The 20034-nt window shown below is 36.9% G+C and overlaps 1 protein-coding gene across 1 annotated transcript; it reads left to right on the top strand.

The window, feature by feature from the left end:
• The first annotated feature begins 18549 nt into the window (after positions 1-18549).
• Positions 18550-19896, top strand: LOC136773774 (putative nuclease HARBI1). Its single transcript, XM_066727686.1, has 5 exons — positions 18550-18707; positions 18797-19089; positions 19182-19486; positions 19554-19733; positions 19861-19896. Exons 1-5 carry the CDS (start codon positions 18550-18552, stop codon positions 19894-19896), a joined length of 972 nt encoding a protein of 323 aa, XP_066583783.1.
• Positions 19897-20034: the final 138 nt, after the last annotated feature.

The raw sequence follows: 20034 nt of genomic DNA, 5'->3' as shown, positions 1-20034 counted from the left end.
TAAGTTCGGCCGAAATTCAAAATGGGAAAGAGGAAAAAAGGATAGGAAGAAGACTACGCATCCTAAGTGGAGTGACGTAGATGGGTTATACAGGGTGTAACGTTAACGCCGCACTTCCTTTAAACGGGTTATTCCTGAGACTTTTCTAAGGAAAACGCCGTTGGCCGTTTTAAAATCTAGCCACTGGTTAAGGAGATATTAAAGATTAAATTTTGTATGCAATTATTGATTTTACATATGATTGCAGTAGTATTGGTATGTACGTGTGGCAAGTGCAAGTATAAGAGAGAAGTTGATGCTATGACGTTTCACTCTCCCCTTTTATTGATTTTTTCGGAATCGTTGAGAAGTTGCTGCCGGTTAGCTGTTTTGTTTTTTTATTGATTAGCTGGAAATTTTGAGATTTAATTCGCGTTCTCGCGCAGAAACTAACGCGTACGCGCTATTTACCTACGAAGAATCTTGGTTAACTGTTATTGTGTGCGTCCCCATACCATTTAATTTACGATGCCAATTAATTAATGGGCAAATCGAGATAATGTAAATTAAATTCTATGAGGATTGAATACTTTAAACCAAGACTATGCTCCAGTCAATGAGCGCTGAGTTGTGCATATCTGTCGATCATTGACTGTAAGCGAGAGAAAGAAGCTATAGCCGAATAGTCGCGTCGTTGACGGTTAGCCTAATAAATGAAAAGATTGCGTAATCAATTGTTTATTTACCTGATTTTATGGAGCATCTTCAAGGATGGGCAGCATTGTAAATGTGCTTCATATGGGCACCTTCAGCATCGATGCCCGCCCCTGCTCGTCGGAGAAGATAGGTCTGGAAGATGTTCCTCTAGAAATTCGGCAGAAAATGTGGTTCCAGCACGACGGAGCAGCTCCGCATAACGCGGCCACTGCGAAAGGCGTGCTACACCCGAAGTTTCCCGGCAATTGGATCGGCCGTGGTGGTCCCATCCTTTGGCCTGCTAGATCTCCTAATCTGAATCCATTAGATTTCTTCTTTTGGGGAGCCTTGAAAGAAAAGGTCTACACGGGAAGACATCTAATGCGGGATCAGGAAGAACTAGCAGCGCGATTGGATGTGGCTATCACGGGGATTACACCTGAGATGGTAGCCACTGTCCAAGCAAATCTTCTCCGACGAGCAAGGGCGTGCATCGATGCTGAAGGTGGCCATATGGAGCACATTTACAATGCTGCCCATCCTTGAAGTTTCTCCATAAAATCAGGTAAATAAACATTTGATTACGCAATCTTTTCATTTATCAGGCTAACCGTCAACGACGCGACTATTCGGCTATAGCTTCTTTTTCTCGCTTACAGTCGATGATGGACAGATATGCACAACGGAGCGCTCATTCACTGGAGCATAGTCCTGGTTTAAAGTGTTGAATTCTCATAGAATTTAATTTACATTATCTCGATTTGCCCATTAATTATTTGGCATCATAAATTAAATGGTATGGGGACGCACACAATAACAGTTAACCAAGATTCTCCGTAGGTAAATTGCGCGTACGCGTTAGTTTCTGCGCGAGAACGCGAATTAAATCTCAAAATATCCGGCTAATCAATAAAAAAGCAAAACACCTAACCGGCAGCAACTTCTCAACGATTCCGAAAAAATCAATAAAAGGGGAGAGTGAAACGTCATAGCAGCAAATTCTCTCTCATACTTGCACTTGCCACACGTACATACCAATACTACTGCAATCATATGTAAAATCAATAATTGCATACAAAATTAATCTTTAATATCTCCTAAACCAGTGGCTAGATTTTAAAACGGCCAACGGCGTTTTCCTTAGAAAAGTCTCAGGAATAACCCGTTTAAAGGAAGTGCGGTATTAACGTTCCACCCTGTATACAAATTTATGGGTTACTTGAAAATTTAAGGGACAGGGCCCTGGCTCCTTATGATGTCGAGAGCCACGACCTGGCGCGGCTCGCGAGCTTAAGGAGGGTGGTCCGATTTAGAATTAACGAACAGATGTTGATACAAAAATTTCTATAAACTTAGTAGTATTGGAAAAGTCACTATATTAATTTTTAGATTGTTTGGATACTTATACAATTAGAAATAAATAAAATAATTTGTTACAATTTAACATGTAATCTTATGGGCAGGCAAATTTTTTCTCTCTTCATACTTGAAATACGCGAAGATTAACGAAAAGAAACGTGTGAAACTCTTAAAAAAAGTTAATAAATATCTAATGATTACATGAAAGATTGAAACATATCGATTTGGTAACTGTACCATCAATAAATAAAAAATTTTCTTCGGGAAACTGATGTTTTTGATAACGTCAACCTCCATTACATGAAATAGTGGCAACGTCGCAATCGCCGTAGCCCGCGTTCTTTGAAAAGCATTCATCTATGCTGATGTTTGAAAGGGAATTTGAGTTGATGGTTATTTAACAATAAAAGCAAAATAAGAACCTGAACAATAATTTATTAAATATCTAATAAACATTTTATTAATCTTGAAACATAATGCATTTATAATGCCTTATTTTTAAACATTTTTGGATGCCTTTGGAATATTTTATAATTAAAACTATATTGCAACATAAATACCTATATCTATAAATAACTGAAAGCCAGAAAACTTGAAAATAATATTATTTTGTAAAACTGGCGATCACCTGTTGTCTATGACAGAAGCAACGTTGCCAAATCTAACCTCTTACTACTTTAGTCAGTAGAGAGTCTACGATAAATCTGTTTTGACTTTAGACGTATGGAATCAACCTCCTTAAGTACATCTCGAGCAACATTTGACTAGTGAGAAACACGCTCCGCGAGGCGGCCACCTGGCTGTGTTGTGCTAAAGTGGGGAGTGTGGAATAGAGACGGAGAGTGCGCTGGAGCGAGACGGCCACCTGGCAGTGTTGTGCTAAAGTGGGGAGTGTGGAATAGAGACGGAGAGTGCGCTGGAGCGAGACGGCCCAAGAATCCCAGACCGCTACAGCAACACATCTCCGATCACCAACAGACAGCATGAAGGTGGAAATACACAGCGTGTGGCGTGCCACTCCACATCCTCCACACGCCGTATACACTATGCACTGACCGGCACATATTATAGCGTTCCTTGATGCATTTAGGAACCACGTTATGGGGCCGTTCATGTCATCAAAATCTCAAGACGTAAAAGCACAAGTTAGCATACATTTTGAATTAAAAAACTTTGAATAATAAAATGTAAAGTTTTTTTAATCAAAAGTGTAAGCAGAAACACTCTATTCCGTCTTGAGTTACTGATGGTGAGGGACTCTGGGTGTGTTCGGTTATTATTGTAAGTAAGCTGCAAGTACTGAAATTCTATTATTTGTGTCACATAAAATATAAATTCTCGGTACTTGAAGTTTACTTGCAGTAATTACCGAACACGGCTTCTATAATGCAGTTCCTAAATGCATCTAGGGATGCCATACATGCCGGTCAGTATATTTCCACCTTAAGGGTGAGTCCGACCAAAACCTGTAAGGTAAAATTTTACCATGTAGGATTGCGAATTTGCTGTGAATTAGCCAATCAGCATACGTATTTTCGAAAAATTGGCAATCCTACATGGTGAAATTTTACCTTACAAGTTTTGGTCGGACTTACCCTAAGATTTTCATGTTTCCTACTCACTCAGCACAGTCAGCCACCACGCTTTATCTCCACAATAGTCAAGCTATTCTCCATATAGCTGCCAAAAGATCTCCCAAGGTCAAGCATATCAACATATATATTATGTTGCACTCGAATTGCAATGACTCCTGTAAGACACTTTGCTTTAGAGTACAATAATTATTATGGAATACCCTATATTATACATACATTTAAGAAAATATTTCCGAGGAAAAATAAATCAGTATTTTTATTTATTAGCTAACACAGCAATACATAAAAATCATTAAAAATGTGTAACCTACAATTTTATTAACAAGTTTCAACTTAAAGCAATTTGAATTTTAAACAATTTCATTCATATATCAGCTATACAAATAAAAAATCTCTAAAGGTATTTTAATTATAAAAAAATAATGCATTTAATTTCAGATAATATCTGAAGGAAGTAGGTTAACTATAACCCTGTATAAAATAGAACGTTATTGTTAACCCTTCAAATGTGCATTCTAATATATAAGCGCACAAAATGCATAAACTTAATTAAGTCATTTATGCGCACATATACATCAATTATAGAATGCATTTCAAATAAAGATAATACCTAATCCAATTTAAAATTTAAAAGATTGCCATTTAAAAAATTCATGCTACAAAAATACCTTAACAAAAATTCAAAAACTTGAAATCTGCGGATATTTCAGGAATATACGGGCAAAGGCGGGAAATGGCGGGTAATGTCGAATTTTTTGCTTTGCAATCAAGTCGAGCAAAAAGTGACAGCTCATAAAAAATGGCGAAGTAACTCAAAGTGGCATTTAATCGATTGAATACGTCACATTGCAATCAATAAAAATTGGAAATAGCAAGTAAACTGAAGTCATCAGATAGCACTTAATTCCATATTAACACATGTGCACACGTATACAGTTTAGTACCAAAAAACATCATGAATTACAGCGGGGGCGCTACTGACGCTGGAAAAGCGAATAACAATGAAGTTTGTAGCCCCTGGGTTTAGGTAAACATAAAATTGACAGGTCAGCTCAAGGGTTATGTTGGAATCTGTATCAGATGAGTAAAAATTAATCTTTATGTATAAAATGCATTGGAACACGATGCTTTGTGAATTATATCATTTGTTACAGATACTTTAGTTAAATTTGGTTGGTGCGTAAAGTCAATGTTAATAGTACACGCAAAGGAAAATTTGTTGGCAAGTAGATTAGGTACTTCTTAGCAAGCACATGATAGCTGGGATGACAAATTATCAGATTTAAGGATTGCGATGGATATACCACAAAAGTATTTATCCCCATCTATATTAAGCTACCACCAGTCGAGTGTATCCTCTACTCTGCTTATCTGTAAAGATGCAGAAACATCAATGTACATATCACATTATTTAAACTCAGGTAATCTTCAAACATTTTGTGAAAAGAGACTAAGTATGTGTTTTTATAGAATGTTTTCTGTAGTCTTAAAATTTTTTATGATTCAGGTAATATTGAAATATGCTATTATGCAGGTAATTCATAACTGCAAAGACAAACAATTGGGATGCCAGTAAAATCAAGTGAGCCCAATGATAATATTGGTACATGCAATTCTCTCCAAGTGACTTCAAATTGACAGCAGACTTAGATGACACGATTGTAATAGTTTGTGATGTTGATCCTGAAAAAACCATCTTTATCATATTGCTGCAATTCAAAGTGTCCTTTTGTTTTTGGCTTAATGCCAAATTTGTTTCTTTAACATAGGAGACGTAGAAACCACATAGCCCTTGCAGCTTGGAATTGCAAATTGTAGTCATTTGGTAGTTTGTGCTCCATAGATTGTCCTTGACCCTTTATACGTAAAATATGGATGGCAGTGTCTCCTATTCCTAGGAAGAAGTATGCGTAAAGTGTCTGGGATGTAAAAACGATTGAAAAACTGTTTTAGCTGCATATTCTCATCACAAAACTGATTATACCCTTGAATTTGAACATCATTTGAGAATATAACCACTCTATTCCTAAAAATTATTTTTGTTGACAAATCATTCAATTTTCATTGATTTTTCAGATTGTAAGAATATTAACGATTAATGTCATTTATAATTCACAAAGCTGTTTTACTGGTTTTCTTAAATGTAGCAATTCAAGGCAGTGACCTAAGGGACTTGCAAAAGTAATACGTAATAAGATTTCGAGATGTCCCTTAAGGGCGCTTCGCAATTTACTGCTGCTTTGAGAGCATCAATCAATATTTCGTCATTACAAACTAATTTTATGATAGATTAAAATACTTTTTTTTCCAAATTAATATAAGAAAAATCTCGGTAAGGCTGTACGTGCTATACGTAAAAGAAAACGAAGGGTATCCATTTATAAATTTATTAACGTGTTTCCATGTATAAGTCCTATAATATATATGTAAACATTATTAAAACATAAATTTTAAGAAATTGTTAAATCCATTTCTTTACATAACTTGATTAATCTTTTTCTCCAGGTATAAAAATTAGACTCAAAGAATGTAGAAAAGCTAATAGCTACTACGATATTGATTTTAGAATAAAATATTTGTTGTTCAGAAATCTCAATTTATGATTATAGTCACAAGTACATGAGGCTTCAGATATCCTGTACAAAAGTCTCTTTGTGTTTATCTAACTTAATTTCACATTATTATTATTTTACCGCATTCAAAACCTTATGGGACTCGTAATGCCAGTACAACTGCTACATTTTGGTAATTATATTTCGTATTTGTCAGTACCAGGTATTATAATAGCAAATATCCTAAATGAACTCTTTTTAAATTAAATTATCGTAGTCATTTAGCATATTTTAACTGTTTCATCATCCAATACTGCTGCCATCGTTTGACGATACACAAGATTCCATGCAAAATAATTTATATTTCTCTTATATCCTCTTAAAATTTGTAACGAAGTTCTCCGTTACGTATGCGAGATATCGTATAAAAAGTATAAAAGCTACCGAACAGTGGATATTATTAATCCCTACGTTACCGACTCGTGAGATAGGCTCACGAGTGGATTATAGCTAACGTCAAGGATAGACCCCGTTGACAGGCAGAGGCCCGGATGAGAAGACCGGCGCTCTAGGAAACGATGTCCAGGTTGTCCTGGGAAGTAAGGCAGGGCCATGCCAAACAACCCAGGCAACCTGAGATAAGGGGAAGCGGCCTCGGGGAGTCCTAAAAGAATGACCGTGTCTATAAGTCCCCACGAGGAGGGGAGATAGAACATCGAGTCTGCCTTGAACGCTGGTTACGCGCGTCAAGCAGGCTGCGCGAATGTCGTGCGCAGACTGCCATAGCAGGCAGTCGGAACGCGACCATGGGACTGTGCTAATGTGTCCGTGCGTGCTGGTGAGCGCGTGACGCGGCACCCAGACAGCCATGGGTCGGTTCGCGTACGTGAGGTGTGTGCTATATGCCAGCCTGCACGTACGTCACGACTGGTTACCGGCCAACGCATAGTGGGTTGTGCAGGGGCGTAGTTAGCCCGTTGGAATGTGTCATGGTGCCCTCCGTAATTCCATAGGCTTGCGCTATGGCTGGACGGGCCGCGAACATTGCCTCCGTGGTGGTCCGCTCCTGGCAAACTCTATGCTTGGCAATGATACCGCATGTTCCCGCACTCTTCACCACCACCTGTGTGTGGGTGGTGAGGGATAAATGTATGCCCCTCAGCAGATAGGTCTGCGAGGCTCGGACTTTCACAAGGAACCCTCCCCTCTCTCCACTACCTAGCATACTGAGCGACCCTGGCTACCGCTACCGTCCAAATGCATGGCCGCAGGGCCGTATAAGAATGCATAGAGAATGGAGTCGAAAGACTCAAATCATAACGTAGGGATGTTGGCCACCCAACTGATCAACTGGCGCCTTGATACCGATAGAAAAGGACGGGCGAAGGTAATGGGAAACCCGTAGAGTGAGTGGCCCCTTACAATGACGGGATTAACGTTACAAATTGCTGTGCTGGTAGTTCACTCTTTTGCGCAACATATACACATTGTTACCTAAAAAAATGAAATATTTAATAAAGAAGTCATAAAGAATGTGAATAAATTCATGGATCTATATTAATATTTAAAACATTCCCAAAGCGAGCTATACCTTTGTTACTATAATAGTGTCAAATACTGATTGATGCTCCCAAAGCAGCTGAAAATTGCGAAGCGTCCTTAAGTCAAATCTCAAAATCTTATTATGCATTACTATTCCAAGTCCCATAAGTCATTGGCGTGAAATGCTACATTTAATAAAATCAGTTCAACAGCTTTGTAAATTATGAATGATATTAATCGTTGATATACTTTGTTACGCGGCAAAAATCCCTAGTGATAAAACTTGCCGCGTAGAGCGAAATACGCAAGTCTCTACAAACGGTATTGGGGACGATACGATACTACTCAAATTAATACGCGATAAACTACTCTACTATACTTGAAAACTCTACAATCTATAACGCTATAAACGATAAGTTGGGCACCAGGTCCACGTAGACCAGTTTTCCCTATAACTGAATTCGCTACGAAAAATCAACTAATCCACAACTAAAATTGCCCAAAGTGCTGGGCTAACTCTGTCCCTAGCTGGATAATGGAGAGGGGCAAGGTTAGGAGAGGTATTCACTAATATCGATACGAGAATCTCTAAAACGCGATACAAAATACGACAAAAGAAAAGGCCAGATTTACATAAGAAAAATCCTTAAATTTATTCACAAAACTCCTGGGATTTACAACTATTGAGAATACCTCAGGTTCATTTAACAAGGCCCAGAAAGTCGATAATAATTACATATTAGGCCCGCTACGATATAGGTAATTTTCCTCATAATTCTCGAACGATAGAACTCAACAAATACATCAAAGAGAACGCCAAAATAATACAACTTAATTCGGAAACGCAATAAAACCTAATAGGACGATAATCCAAAAAGATACAATTAATTCTAAATGAATGATCATGAAAGTTCCCATGATCATGGCTGAATATCGATATCGTTGAATCTTTAAATCAAAAGTAACTAAAACAAAACTCTACTAATCTCAAACACCTCGAAAGCGGAGACTTTATTCTCAAAACTGTAAGTGAACTGGAGATAGAGTTGATGTCCTGCGACACTCAATCTTGGCTCATCAACTCACGAAAACACGGGCTATTTCACCCCGGAAAACTCTACAAAAGATACGAAAATTATATCGAGCCGACAAGAGGCAGGCCTCGATGCGCGACACCGCCAAACGATACTTAACTGTAAGAAAATGTGATTCATTTTCCTCAGTTAACTCCCAAAATTCTATATATTAACTTAACTCAACATATCACCGTATAGTACTCGGCCGTGATCATAAGAAAGCAAAATCTGGAGGATTTATGTAGCGGAATAAGATAAAATATTATGTACAAGGAAATTAGTGTAGCTCTGGCATGGTCGACCTGAATGAGGCACTCACCAATCCGCAAACTCTCGTCTATTCGGTAGTCTAATTCTTCCTCTCGGATACCGGAAATCAGCGGGAAATAAGAGTCAAAAGATGTGCATAAGGCCTCAAAAGAACGGTAGTCGGTTCGGTCCAGGATGCTCCAGAGTTCACGTCAGACTCCCATCAGCACTAGAGTTCGAATCTTTTCTAAGAGGTAGATTACGAGTGTTATCTCGTAAGCGTTAGACCAAGAGTGTCTCTCTTCTAAGAGTTAGAATACGAGTCTCACTGCTCCAAGAGCTAGATTCCGAATGTCGCTAACAAGACAGTACTTTCGGTAATTTTCGATCATCCCCACCTACTGATTAAAAGGTTCGGATATCGATCGTACTTCCGAATAATTACGAGGATCCACGATATTATGTGATCCTGGTCGATGGCTCATTTTCATTTCTTTCTGTCGCCAGGAGTAAGACTTGTCCTGAACGACTCTAAATATTGTCGGTAGGCGTAGCGGTAGCGTGAGGTTGAGGCTGTCGCTGTTCGCGAACCAGCGATGGATAAAAGCCGTAGGAGAGTATGAGCAAGTGACGATAGCCCATTCTGATGTAATTATTCCTCGAATTTGGAGGACTCCCCGATAGTTCCATTATTGCTCCAATGTAGCTCCTCCTGCATCCCGATCTCGGTAGAGCTTCTCAAGTCTAGGTGTTGTCCCTTTATTGGCCGAAATCCCTCGTTGGTCGATAGTAAGAAGACGAAAATGCGGTATTCCCTCCGATGATTTTTCCGATGACGTAGTGTTCCCCCGGGTTGTTGATGGAGAAGAATGAGGAGGGTTAAGGCCCCCACCCAGATCGACACGCCGTACAGAGAGTTTTATTTACAGAGTAAACACTTTACAAAAATGAAGCTACAAAGCGTAGTCTAATATACAATAAAATAACCAATGCCGTTATCGACATGAAACGGAAGTGGATGAATAAATGAGATTTCTAACCTTTATTTGTGGTGGGATTCCAAGGTGATTCTGGAGCTCCCTTTGACCTTGAGCTGTAAAATCTTACTCTAACATGCTCATAAAATTGTAAGTGACAGAGGGCCAGAATATCACAATCAACGAATATTAATGTGATTGACGGCATTAACTCGGGATGTTATATCCGAGAGTGTGCGATAGTTCTTTATAATTATGTTTTGTGACGATACCAATACGCATAGAATTGGCCACGTCACAACTTACAATCTGAAAAATCAATGAAAATTGAGTGATTTGGCAACAAAAATAATTTTTAGGAAAAGAGTGGTTATATTCTCAAATGATGTTCAAATTCAAGGGTATACTCATTTTTGTGATGAGAATATGCAGCTAAATCAGTTTTTCAATCGTTTTTACATCCCAGATATTTTACGCATACTTCTTCCTAGGAATAGGAGACACTGCCATCCATATTTCACGTATAATGAGTCAAGGACAATCTTTGGAGCACAAACTATCAAATGACTTCATTTTGTAATTCCATGCTGCAAGGGCTAAACGGTTTCTGCGTTTCCTATGTTAAAGAAACAAATTTGACATTAAGCCAAAAACAAAAGGACACTTTGAATTGCAGCAATTTGATAAAGGTGATTTGCTGGATCAACATCACAAACCATAACAGCCGTATCTCTTAAGACTGCTGCTAGTTTGAAGTCACCTGAAGAGAATTTAATGTACCAATATCATCATGGAGTTCACTTGTATTAAATGACGTGTCTACCATTCCTTTTTGCAGTTATGATTTATCTGCATAATAGCATAATCCAATATTACCTGAATCATAAAAAATTTCAAGGCTGGAGAAAACATTTTATAAAAACACTTACTGAGTCTCTTTTCACCAAATTTTTGAAGATTACCTGAGTCTAAATAATGTAATATGTACATTGATGTTTCTGCATCTTTACAGATAAGCAGAGTAGAGGATACACTCGACTGGTGGTAGCTTAATATAGATGGGGATAAATACTTTTGTGGTATATCCATCGCAATCCTTAAATCTGATAATTTGTCATCTTAGCCATTATGTGCTTGCTAAGAAGTACCTAATCTGATTGCTAATAAATTTTTCTTTGCATGTACTCTTCAAATTGACTTTGCGCACCAACCAAATTTACCCAAAGTATCTGTAACAAATGATATTATTCAAAAAGCATCGCGTTCCAATGCATTTTATACATAAAGATTAATTTTTACTTATCTGAAATAGATTTGAACATAACCATCCAGTTGACCTGTCAAGTCAAATTTCTGTTTACATAAACCTTTTACTACTTAATCATACAAGTCAGCCGTAATCAGCAAGCAGAACTTGCAGCGTAGCTACTTCGCAGAGCTGCCAACTCAAATTGACCTTTTTCAGGTTTATTTTTTTTTTTTGGGAATGCTGATCTTCAGCTTACAACGGCCCTAAGAAATAATTATATTAATTGTTTAAAAGCTTAAAAACCATATTTTTCAAAAAGAACTTTTACGCATTGTTATCTACAATAAATATAATCGTTTAGTTTGATATGCGATAAGAAAAGTATATTGTCTATAATATCTCTATTAAGTACAATATCGTTAAATGTATATATCCTGTTAAAGCTGTTGCTGGCAATTGTATCTTAATGTGCAACACATATCCATTATGACCTAAAAAGACAAAGATTTAAGAAAGAAGTCATAAAGAATGTAGATTAATTTATGTGTCTACATTAATTAATTAAAACGATCCTAAAGCAAGTTATACCTTCGCTACCAGAAGTGACGGAATCTTTATGGATGTTCCCAAAGCAGCAGTGAATTTCGAAGTGTCCTTAAGCCACATCTTGCAAAAAAAACTTCTTACCAGACAGTACTCTTGTAGATTCCATGGGTGAATGACTTGAATCGCTGCATTTAATAGCGTGAGCCTAACAGCTTCAGTAACGTTGAACCACATTATCGGCTGGTCTTGAAATCTGTAAAATGAATGAAAATTGACTAATTTGTCAAAGAAACAAATTTTAAAGGATGATGTGGTCATATTTTCAGAAGTTATTTAAATTCAAGGATATGATAAATTTTACGATGAGAATCCACAGTCAAAACAGTTTTCCCATCGTCTTTGCATCACAGACACTTTACGCAAACTTCATTCTTGGAATAGGAGACACTGCCATCCATATTCTGTGTAAAATAGGCTATGGATGATCTTTGGATCACAAGCTATCAAAAGACTACTATCCGCCGTTTCAAGTTACAAGAGCTAAGTGGTCTGTACGTTTTCTACATCATAGTGATAAATTTGGTATTAAGGCGGAAGCAACACAGTTTTCTGAATTACAGTAACATAATGAAGATCGACATTATAAACCATGAAAGTCATGTTTTTTAAGCCTGCTATTAATTTAAGACTAACCTGAAAGAATTTAAAGTGCCAATATAATCATTAAGCACTTGTACCGAATGGCAAGCAAATGCTTCATTGTTACAGCTGTGATCTATACGCGGAATAGCATATTCTGAGATTGTTTGAATCATAACAAAATTTGAAGGGTCTAGAAACCATTCTACAACATTCTTACTGACTCTTTTTATACTTAATAGTTAAATATTACCTGAGTATGAATTACGTGATGTGTACATTGTTGGTTTTGCATCCCTATAGATTAACAGAGCAGAGAATAAAGTCTACTAGTGGTAGTTTCATTGATAGGGATAAATACTTTTATGGTATATCCATTAAAACAGCCCTGAAAGATGAATATTTGCCATCCCAGACAGCATGTGTCTGTGAGCTTGTATCTTATTTCCTGGTGATCAAATCTTTATTTAGGTTTTAACTTCCGAAATTGCCTTTGCCCACGAAACAGAATCAATTTAAATACCTGTAAACAATAATATTTCTCACAAAGTATCGCGTGTCAATGCATTTTATACATAAAGATTAATTTATACTTATCTGAAATAAATTTGAACATAACCATCGAGCTGACCTGTCAAATTTGTATTTACCTAAACCTTATACTACTTAATCTTACAAATCAGCCGCAATCAGCCTGCAACGGTTACTTCGCAAGGCTGCCAACTCAAATTGACCTTTTTCAGGTTTATTTTTTTTTTTGGGAATGCTGCTTTCCATCTTACATTGGCCCTAAGGGCCGGTGTAATGGAGCAATTCAGGCAAGCCTCATGTACAACATAGCGAGTAAAAATCTGAACATGGAAATTTGGGTTGGCAGCAGTGATTGAAAAGCCAGATGACGTCATTTTTTGTAGAATCAGTTTTTGCCAAATGGTTAGTACACGAGACTTTTGACAGGTTCAAGGATGTAGCGAGCTTATTGGTGGCCCTTTTGGGTTCTAATTGAACACATAAACAGTATAATATTCATTATTGGTTTCAATATATAATTTTTATATCTAATAAGACTACAAAGCTGTACTTTTCCTATTCCTAGTTTTTGGCCAGTTCTTTTGACTGACGTAATACCATTGTGGTCCTTTTATACCAATAAATCTTCATGAAACCAGGAAACGATACCTTTATGTAATTATCGCTCTATAGAATTATAAATATTTATATTAATTAAAAGATAATTTTAAATTACATAACACCTTTAAGAGTTTAATAAAATTCACTTTCAACAAATTAAACTTTTTTTCATTTATCACACCGCTTCAAAATTAATTATAAAGCACTGCCCTATATAATTCTTATACAAAACCGGCAACTTCCATTTTTATTACATGTTAACATAACAATATCTACAGTTTTAATTTAATTAAAAACACACAAAATCAAGGTTTAATTTATTTTATTCAGTAATAACATTTCATTACATTTTGTCAGCTACAAATCGTAGTGATAATGATTAAATACATTACTTCACCAATTGTTAACACATGCTTTGCATTTAACATTGTTACAAAGATATTAATGTAAACAAATGGACCTGTCAAAAGTCTCGTGTACTACCCATTTGGCAAAAATCTGATTCTATGAAAAATGACGTCATTATACCTAATAATCACTGCTGCCAACCCAAATTTCCATGTTCAGATTTTTACTCGCTATGTTGTACATGAGGCTTGCCTGAATTGCTCCATTACACCGGCCCTTAGGGCCAATGTATTTACTCAAAACAGGCAAGCGCCTCATGTACAACATGGCGGGCAAAAATCTGAGCGCATAAATTTGTGTTGGCAGCATCGAAATCCATCCGAAAAATGACGTCACTTGAAGATAAAATAGCTTCATATTAGATAACACATGCTGAGAATTATCTGTTGAGCATTTTATTTTGACAGCCACAAAGTGGGGTTAATAAATTGGTGATATAATGAGCTGTGAAGGAAGTAAACCTCCACTTATTTGCATACAAGTGCACATGATATTGCTGGTGTGTAATATAATCATACGCAAGTTATGATAAACTAATATCAGATGAGTATTTTGTATATCATATGAAAGTATGTAACTGTTTTTTAAATGAGATTGATTCTTTGTGTTATTTATGTTCCAGATTGCTTTCTGGATTTTGAATGGAGGACTTGAGATTTAGAGATCCAAGAAGATACCATAGTTTCTAAATATTGATAATGTGATAGAACTTTGCTATAGTTACATATCACTTTATTCGATGTGGATGATGGATTATGGCAAGCTGTTAAGAGTACTTGTGAGTAAGCTGGATTGAAGCTATTTTAAAAGCTATGCATCAGAAGGACCAAAGAGGGTATAGACTTTTTTCTATACTGTTTAGAACAATTTTCATAAAGAATTAATTATGATTGTATAGATTATGTTTATTTTCTGTAATTATTTCACAATGACTGGCTGCCGTTTCCCAGAAATTAAAAATGAGGAGAGAGAAGACAAGTTTTGATGTCGAATGCAGTTTCTAGATCTGGTTAGATAATTATATTTTCATTCTTATATTAATACAATAATTTCTTAAGATCTATCATTATATTTATATTTTATTTTTGATTTTAGTTGTTACAGCAGGAAAGATTTCTGGTTCAATCATATACAAGGTGATACGAGTAGGTTATTATGAACAAGTAAGAGAGATTATTGGTTTGTGTGATATGGCTATCATTCCAGAAATAATATATTTTCGGCTGTTATGAGTCAATCTCTTTTAAAAACTCATAACATACCTAAATACCTATTTACTTATTATAGGTTTACAAGGAAACCACAGAACAAAACAGGAAAGCCCCTGTCTGTTAAATTGTGGCCTGGTATTCGGCGTAGATTGGAAAATATCAATGGCCTTATTAGCTCCATTTATATTCAAAAGGGTGTCAATGTGCCTTGCTCATCCCATACTACACATCCTGGGAATTCATCCATCAAATGTTAAAAGCAGCAGGCACAACACTGGTGTTAAATTGTTTGAAATTATTTACGAAAACACACTGGTAAAGCAGAGGATGTGTTTTCTCCTGCAGTAAAGGTCCAAGGCCCTTGAACAAGTTCTACTACAAAAATTTTCCTGAATTTGTCCTACTGGGAGGAAAAGATTATACAATTCTTCATAAAGCAAAGGATTTCTCTGAAATAGTGCAGATGATTCTGAAAGATTCCCTAACTGATACACAAAAGTACCCTGAAAGTTGCCAAATGGTTGAAGGACGACTTTTTGTGAGAAAAGGGGTAATTGAAATGACTTTAACATTCAATGGGTAAATAAGGACCGTTTATTCATAAATTACACTTTCTTTTCTCTTTGTAGTTTAAAGCAGAGGATGTGTTATCTCCTGCAGTAAAGGTCCAAGGCCCTTGAACATTTTCTAATACAAAAACTTTCCTGAATATGTCCTACTGGGAGGAAAAGTTTATACAATTCTTCAGAAAGCATAGTAAATTATTTGTAATAGTTTAATTTTACTGTAATAAACCCCTGTGAATAAAAGATCAATTATTTAGAAAAAAGGAAAATTTAAAAGATTATATGTATAAAAATTTGATTATTTACATATACCTCTCGTCTTGCAATCTTTTTAATTTATATTCAGCGATTTCGGCCTTCAGCCTATAATAGCGCTGTTTTTCTTTTTGCGCTTTTATTTTTTCTTCTAGAAGATTTTTATATAGATCTGGCTGGCTTTTGTCCATGATTAAATTAGGCGCTGTAGCCGCTTCATGTCTAATATTAAGGGGAGCGCTAATAGGCTTCCTAAGGCTACTAGGCCCCCCATCGTTTCCCCAAGAAATGATATTTCCTGTTTCTCTTAATGTCTAAAATACAAAAATGTGTTTAACCGTTAAATGTGAATTTACTTTGAGTATAAATATATATTTTATACTTCAAAAATTGCTGCATCAGGATCAGGATCATCCGCATCTTCATTATTTTCCTCTTGGTGCAAAGATGACACTGCTTGTGACAGAGGTATGGATGTTGGTGGCAGTCGGTCGCTTCCATAGATGTCTGGCATTCCGACAGCTGACTTGCCAATTAGTGATGCCACTTTTTCTAATACCTCATCATTCTCTGGGGCTTTCGATTTGCCACCGCCTAAAAAATATATATATATTGTAACCGGCGGAAAGGGAATTCCGGGTTAAAATAAATAAGTAATACACACGATCCAACTGCGAGGACACAATCTTTATTAACACTAACTAATCTCGGGGGGAGAGGCCTCCCGCGATGTCCTGGCACACTTATTATACGCGCACAATGATTTCATTAAACACTAATTAACCGGAAAACTAGGGGGGGCAAAAAAAGGGGAAGGGAAAGGGCGAGGGAAAATCCTCCGGCGGCTCCGACGATGAAATCCAGCGATCCCCCGACGTCCGCCACGAGAACTCCGCGTCAAACTCCAATGAATCGATGGCTGGGGCCCGCAATATTGAATTACACCGAATTTCAATAATTGCGGCGACGACCCAGCTCTCTACTTAGACCACGTACTGATGCTCTGATAGTAGAACAAGATCTGGCCCAATTTGACGGATATTCCTCCGTCCTCTCAATCATTTCCCTCATTCCGGGGTGTCATAGTGGTGATCGGGATCCAGGGACCAATCATTAATTAGGTATGGATCCGCGATCCATATTTCTCGCCGTTCCGGCTAATCACCCATATACTTGGCATGAGAGCCGGCTGGCTAGCTCCTGCGCTAGAATCCTGCGTAGTCGTCCTTAGCAGCAGACGACACTATGGCTTCGTGGTTCGGCAGCGGGGCGATGCGGTGCGGGGTCGGCAGCTATGGGCCGGTAGTAGCGCGGGCCGGGGAGAACGCAGCTAGGCGCGCGAGGCGTCAGCGCGGTAAGGGGAGGGGACTGGGACTCGCTGCCTGGCGCTCGAGGCGCGGCGCGGTAACGGGAAGGAACCGGCGAAGCGCTCGGCGGGGAGACTGGGTAAGGGGACGGTAGGAGCGTCGCGTAAACAACCGCGCTCGGCAGGAAGGTTAGAGAGAGAGGGCATTATAGGCATTCGGGCATGGGAGCGTAAAGGATAGGACAATAACAGTTTTCTAGCTCATGTTGGAGCAGGGAATCGGTCTTATAAGCTACGAATAAAATTTACCATTAGAAATATAATATTTAATCCTAAATAATATACAACCTACTGACATTCGCTCAATCCGCAATCATACCCTGTCCTAAAAACATTTACTCTCCTTCCGTGGATGGCAATTACAATATCCCTTCAGCGGGTAACTACATTACCATCACACGGAAGGTTCATCTGGGCTCACTCACTCACTCACACACATACATCCAGGGGACGGGAGGCACTAAGGGGGAGACCGAAGAAGAGCTAACAATAATCATTTTTCTGTAACGGGTTTCCACCACGTTACAATATATATATTTTTATAAATGTATATTACAAATAATGTATATTACCGGTTTTGTACAGCTCAGCCTTTTGAGCTGCTTTATATTTCCTGGCATTAGCTTTAAGCAATTTCCATGTCGATTTAACATCGACATGTGCCCATTTATTTTCGGTGTTTTCAGCAATATCTGCTTTTATTTTCTCCCAAGCTGTTTCTTTCTGCCCTTTCGTTAAACCGTCGGTTTTCTTATTTTCAATGATATCGAAATATTTTTCAATAATTGAAATAAATGTAAGGCGATATTCTAGGTTTTTCTGAGCCATCTAGATAAGAAATAAATATTTATTGTAAATATGTTTTAGATATTCATTAAAGCTATACGATTATGTATGAGATAATTTATGTAATATTGATCATTTTTACCTTTATCGTTATACTCTGCTATAAGATTTTTACAATTTATAGACTACAAATATTTTATTGTACGAATTTGCCTTGAAGTTGTAATAAAAAGTGATGCCTAGAACGTCGATCCTTTTCCTTTTGTTTTTAATAAAATCGATATAAGCCATAATAACTCGATCCTTTTGATATTTCATTTGTTTAAAACTTCGTAATACAAATTTTTGCGTACATAATATTGTAAAAATGGAAGCAACAGGAAGAAACCCTCGAATTAATTACGAAAGAGTTAATTATTATGAAACTCTAAACGAAGATCAATTTAAAGCGCGATTTCGCTTAACAAAAATTCAATTTTCGGAGGTACTGAGCCAAATAGAAAATGAGATAGTGCAGACTAACTTGTAAGCATATATAATAATTAAATAAGTATATATATTTTCTTTAATTTTAGTGCTTAAAGAAGGTTGTATTTATACAATTTTATTTGCAGGAATAAAAATGAAATTGCACCCAATATACAACTTTTAGTTGCTTTACGTTTTTACGCAACTGGATGCTTCCTACAAGTTGTGGCAGATTTTTGTGGTATGTGCACCAAAACTGCACAACAAATTGTGCACCGTCTTTCATTGGCAATTGCCAAACAATTATTCCAAAAGTACGTGAGAATCCCACGGAGAGAGGAGGATTTAATAAAGATAATGTCGCAAAACTTTCAAGTCTCCGGAATGATAAGAGTGGTAGGCGCATTAGATTGTGTGCACGTAAAGATACAATCCTACGGTAAATTTATTTTATAACATGTTCTATTTACAATATAAGTAAATGGAAATTTTATTAAAATATTTTATTTCATTATTTTATCTTTTCTTTAGGGGGAGAAGACGCTGAACTCTGGAGAAATCGGAAAGGCTTCTTCAGCATTAATGTTCAGTGTCTTGTAAATAGCGACCTTGAAATAATGGACTGCGTTGTTAGGTGGCCAGGATCCACCCACGATTCGACTATATTTTCCCATAGTCGATTGAAATGTAGGTTCGATGAAATGGAATTTGGAAATGGGTTGATACTTGGAGATCGCGGATACCGAAATCACCGCTATTTAATGACGCCTCTCACTAATCCCATAACACCAGCGGAAGTATTATTCAACGAGGCACATATACGGACGCGGTGTATGGTAAGCGATAAATTTAAAAATACAAATTTATGATTAATTTAAATCTATAACTTAATCATTTTTCTAGGTGGAAAGATGCTTTGGATGCTGGGGAAGAATGTTCCCAGTTAAAACAATGGGAACAAGGTTCAGAAAACCAGAAAGAAGCATAAACGTTATATTGGCAACCGCGGTATTATATAACATAACACGCCGTGATAAGAAAAAGATCCCCCAAGGTATTACGCATTATTTGAGCATACCACAAGTATTTGAATCACACGATTCAGACAACCGCCAATACTTAATTGAACAATATTTTTCAAGGTACAGTACATATAATATTAATAATATATATATTCAGAAAATAATATAATACAATTTGATATTTACAGATTGATATAATAGAGTGTCAGGTATTAGAAAGCTGACAAGCGTTATGTTAACAGTTATTTTTATTTAACATTGTAAACAGATTACAATAACGCACAATATTTCAAATAAATCTTACTCTTTCTGAAGAATCACATAAATTTTGCTCTTAGTAGGACCAATTTAGGATAGTTTTT

Source organism: Prorops nasuta, unplaced genomic scaffold, assembly GCF_024137725.1.
Source record: "Prorops nasuta isolate Cenicafe-Biocafe unplaced genomic scaffold, Cenicafe_Pnas_1.2 PNAS00005, whole genome shotgun sequence".
In the NCBI taxonomy this organism is placed as follows: domain Eukaryota; kingdom Metazoa; phylum Arthropoda; class Insecta; order Hymenoptera; family Bethylidae; genus Prorops; species Prorops nasuta.
The sequence above is the reverse complement of the archived record's forward strand: the minus strand, read 5'-3'. Positions and strand labels throughout refer to the sequence as shown.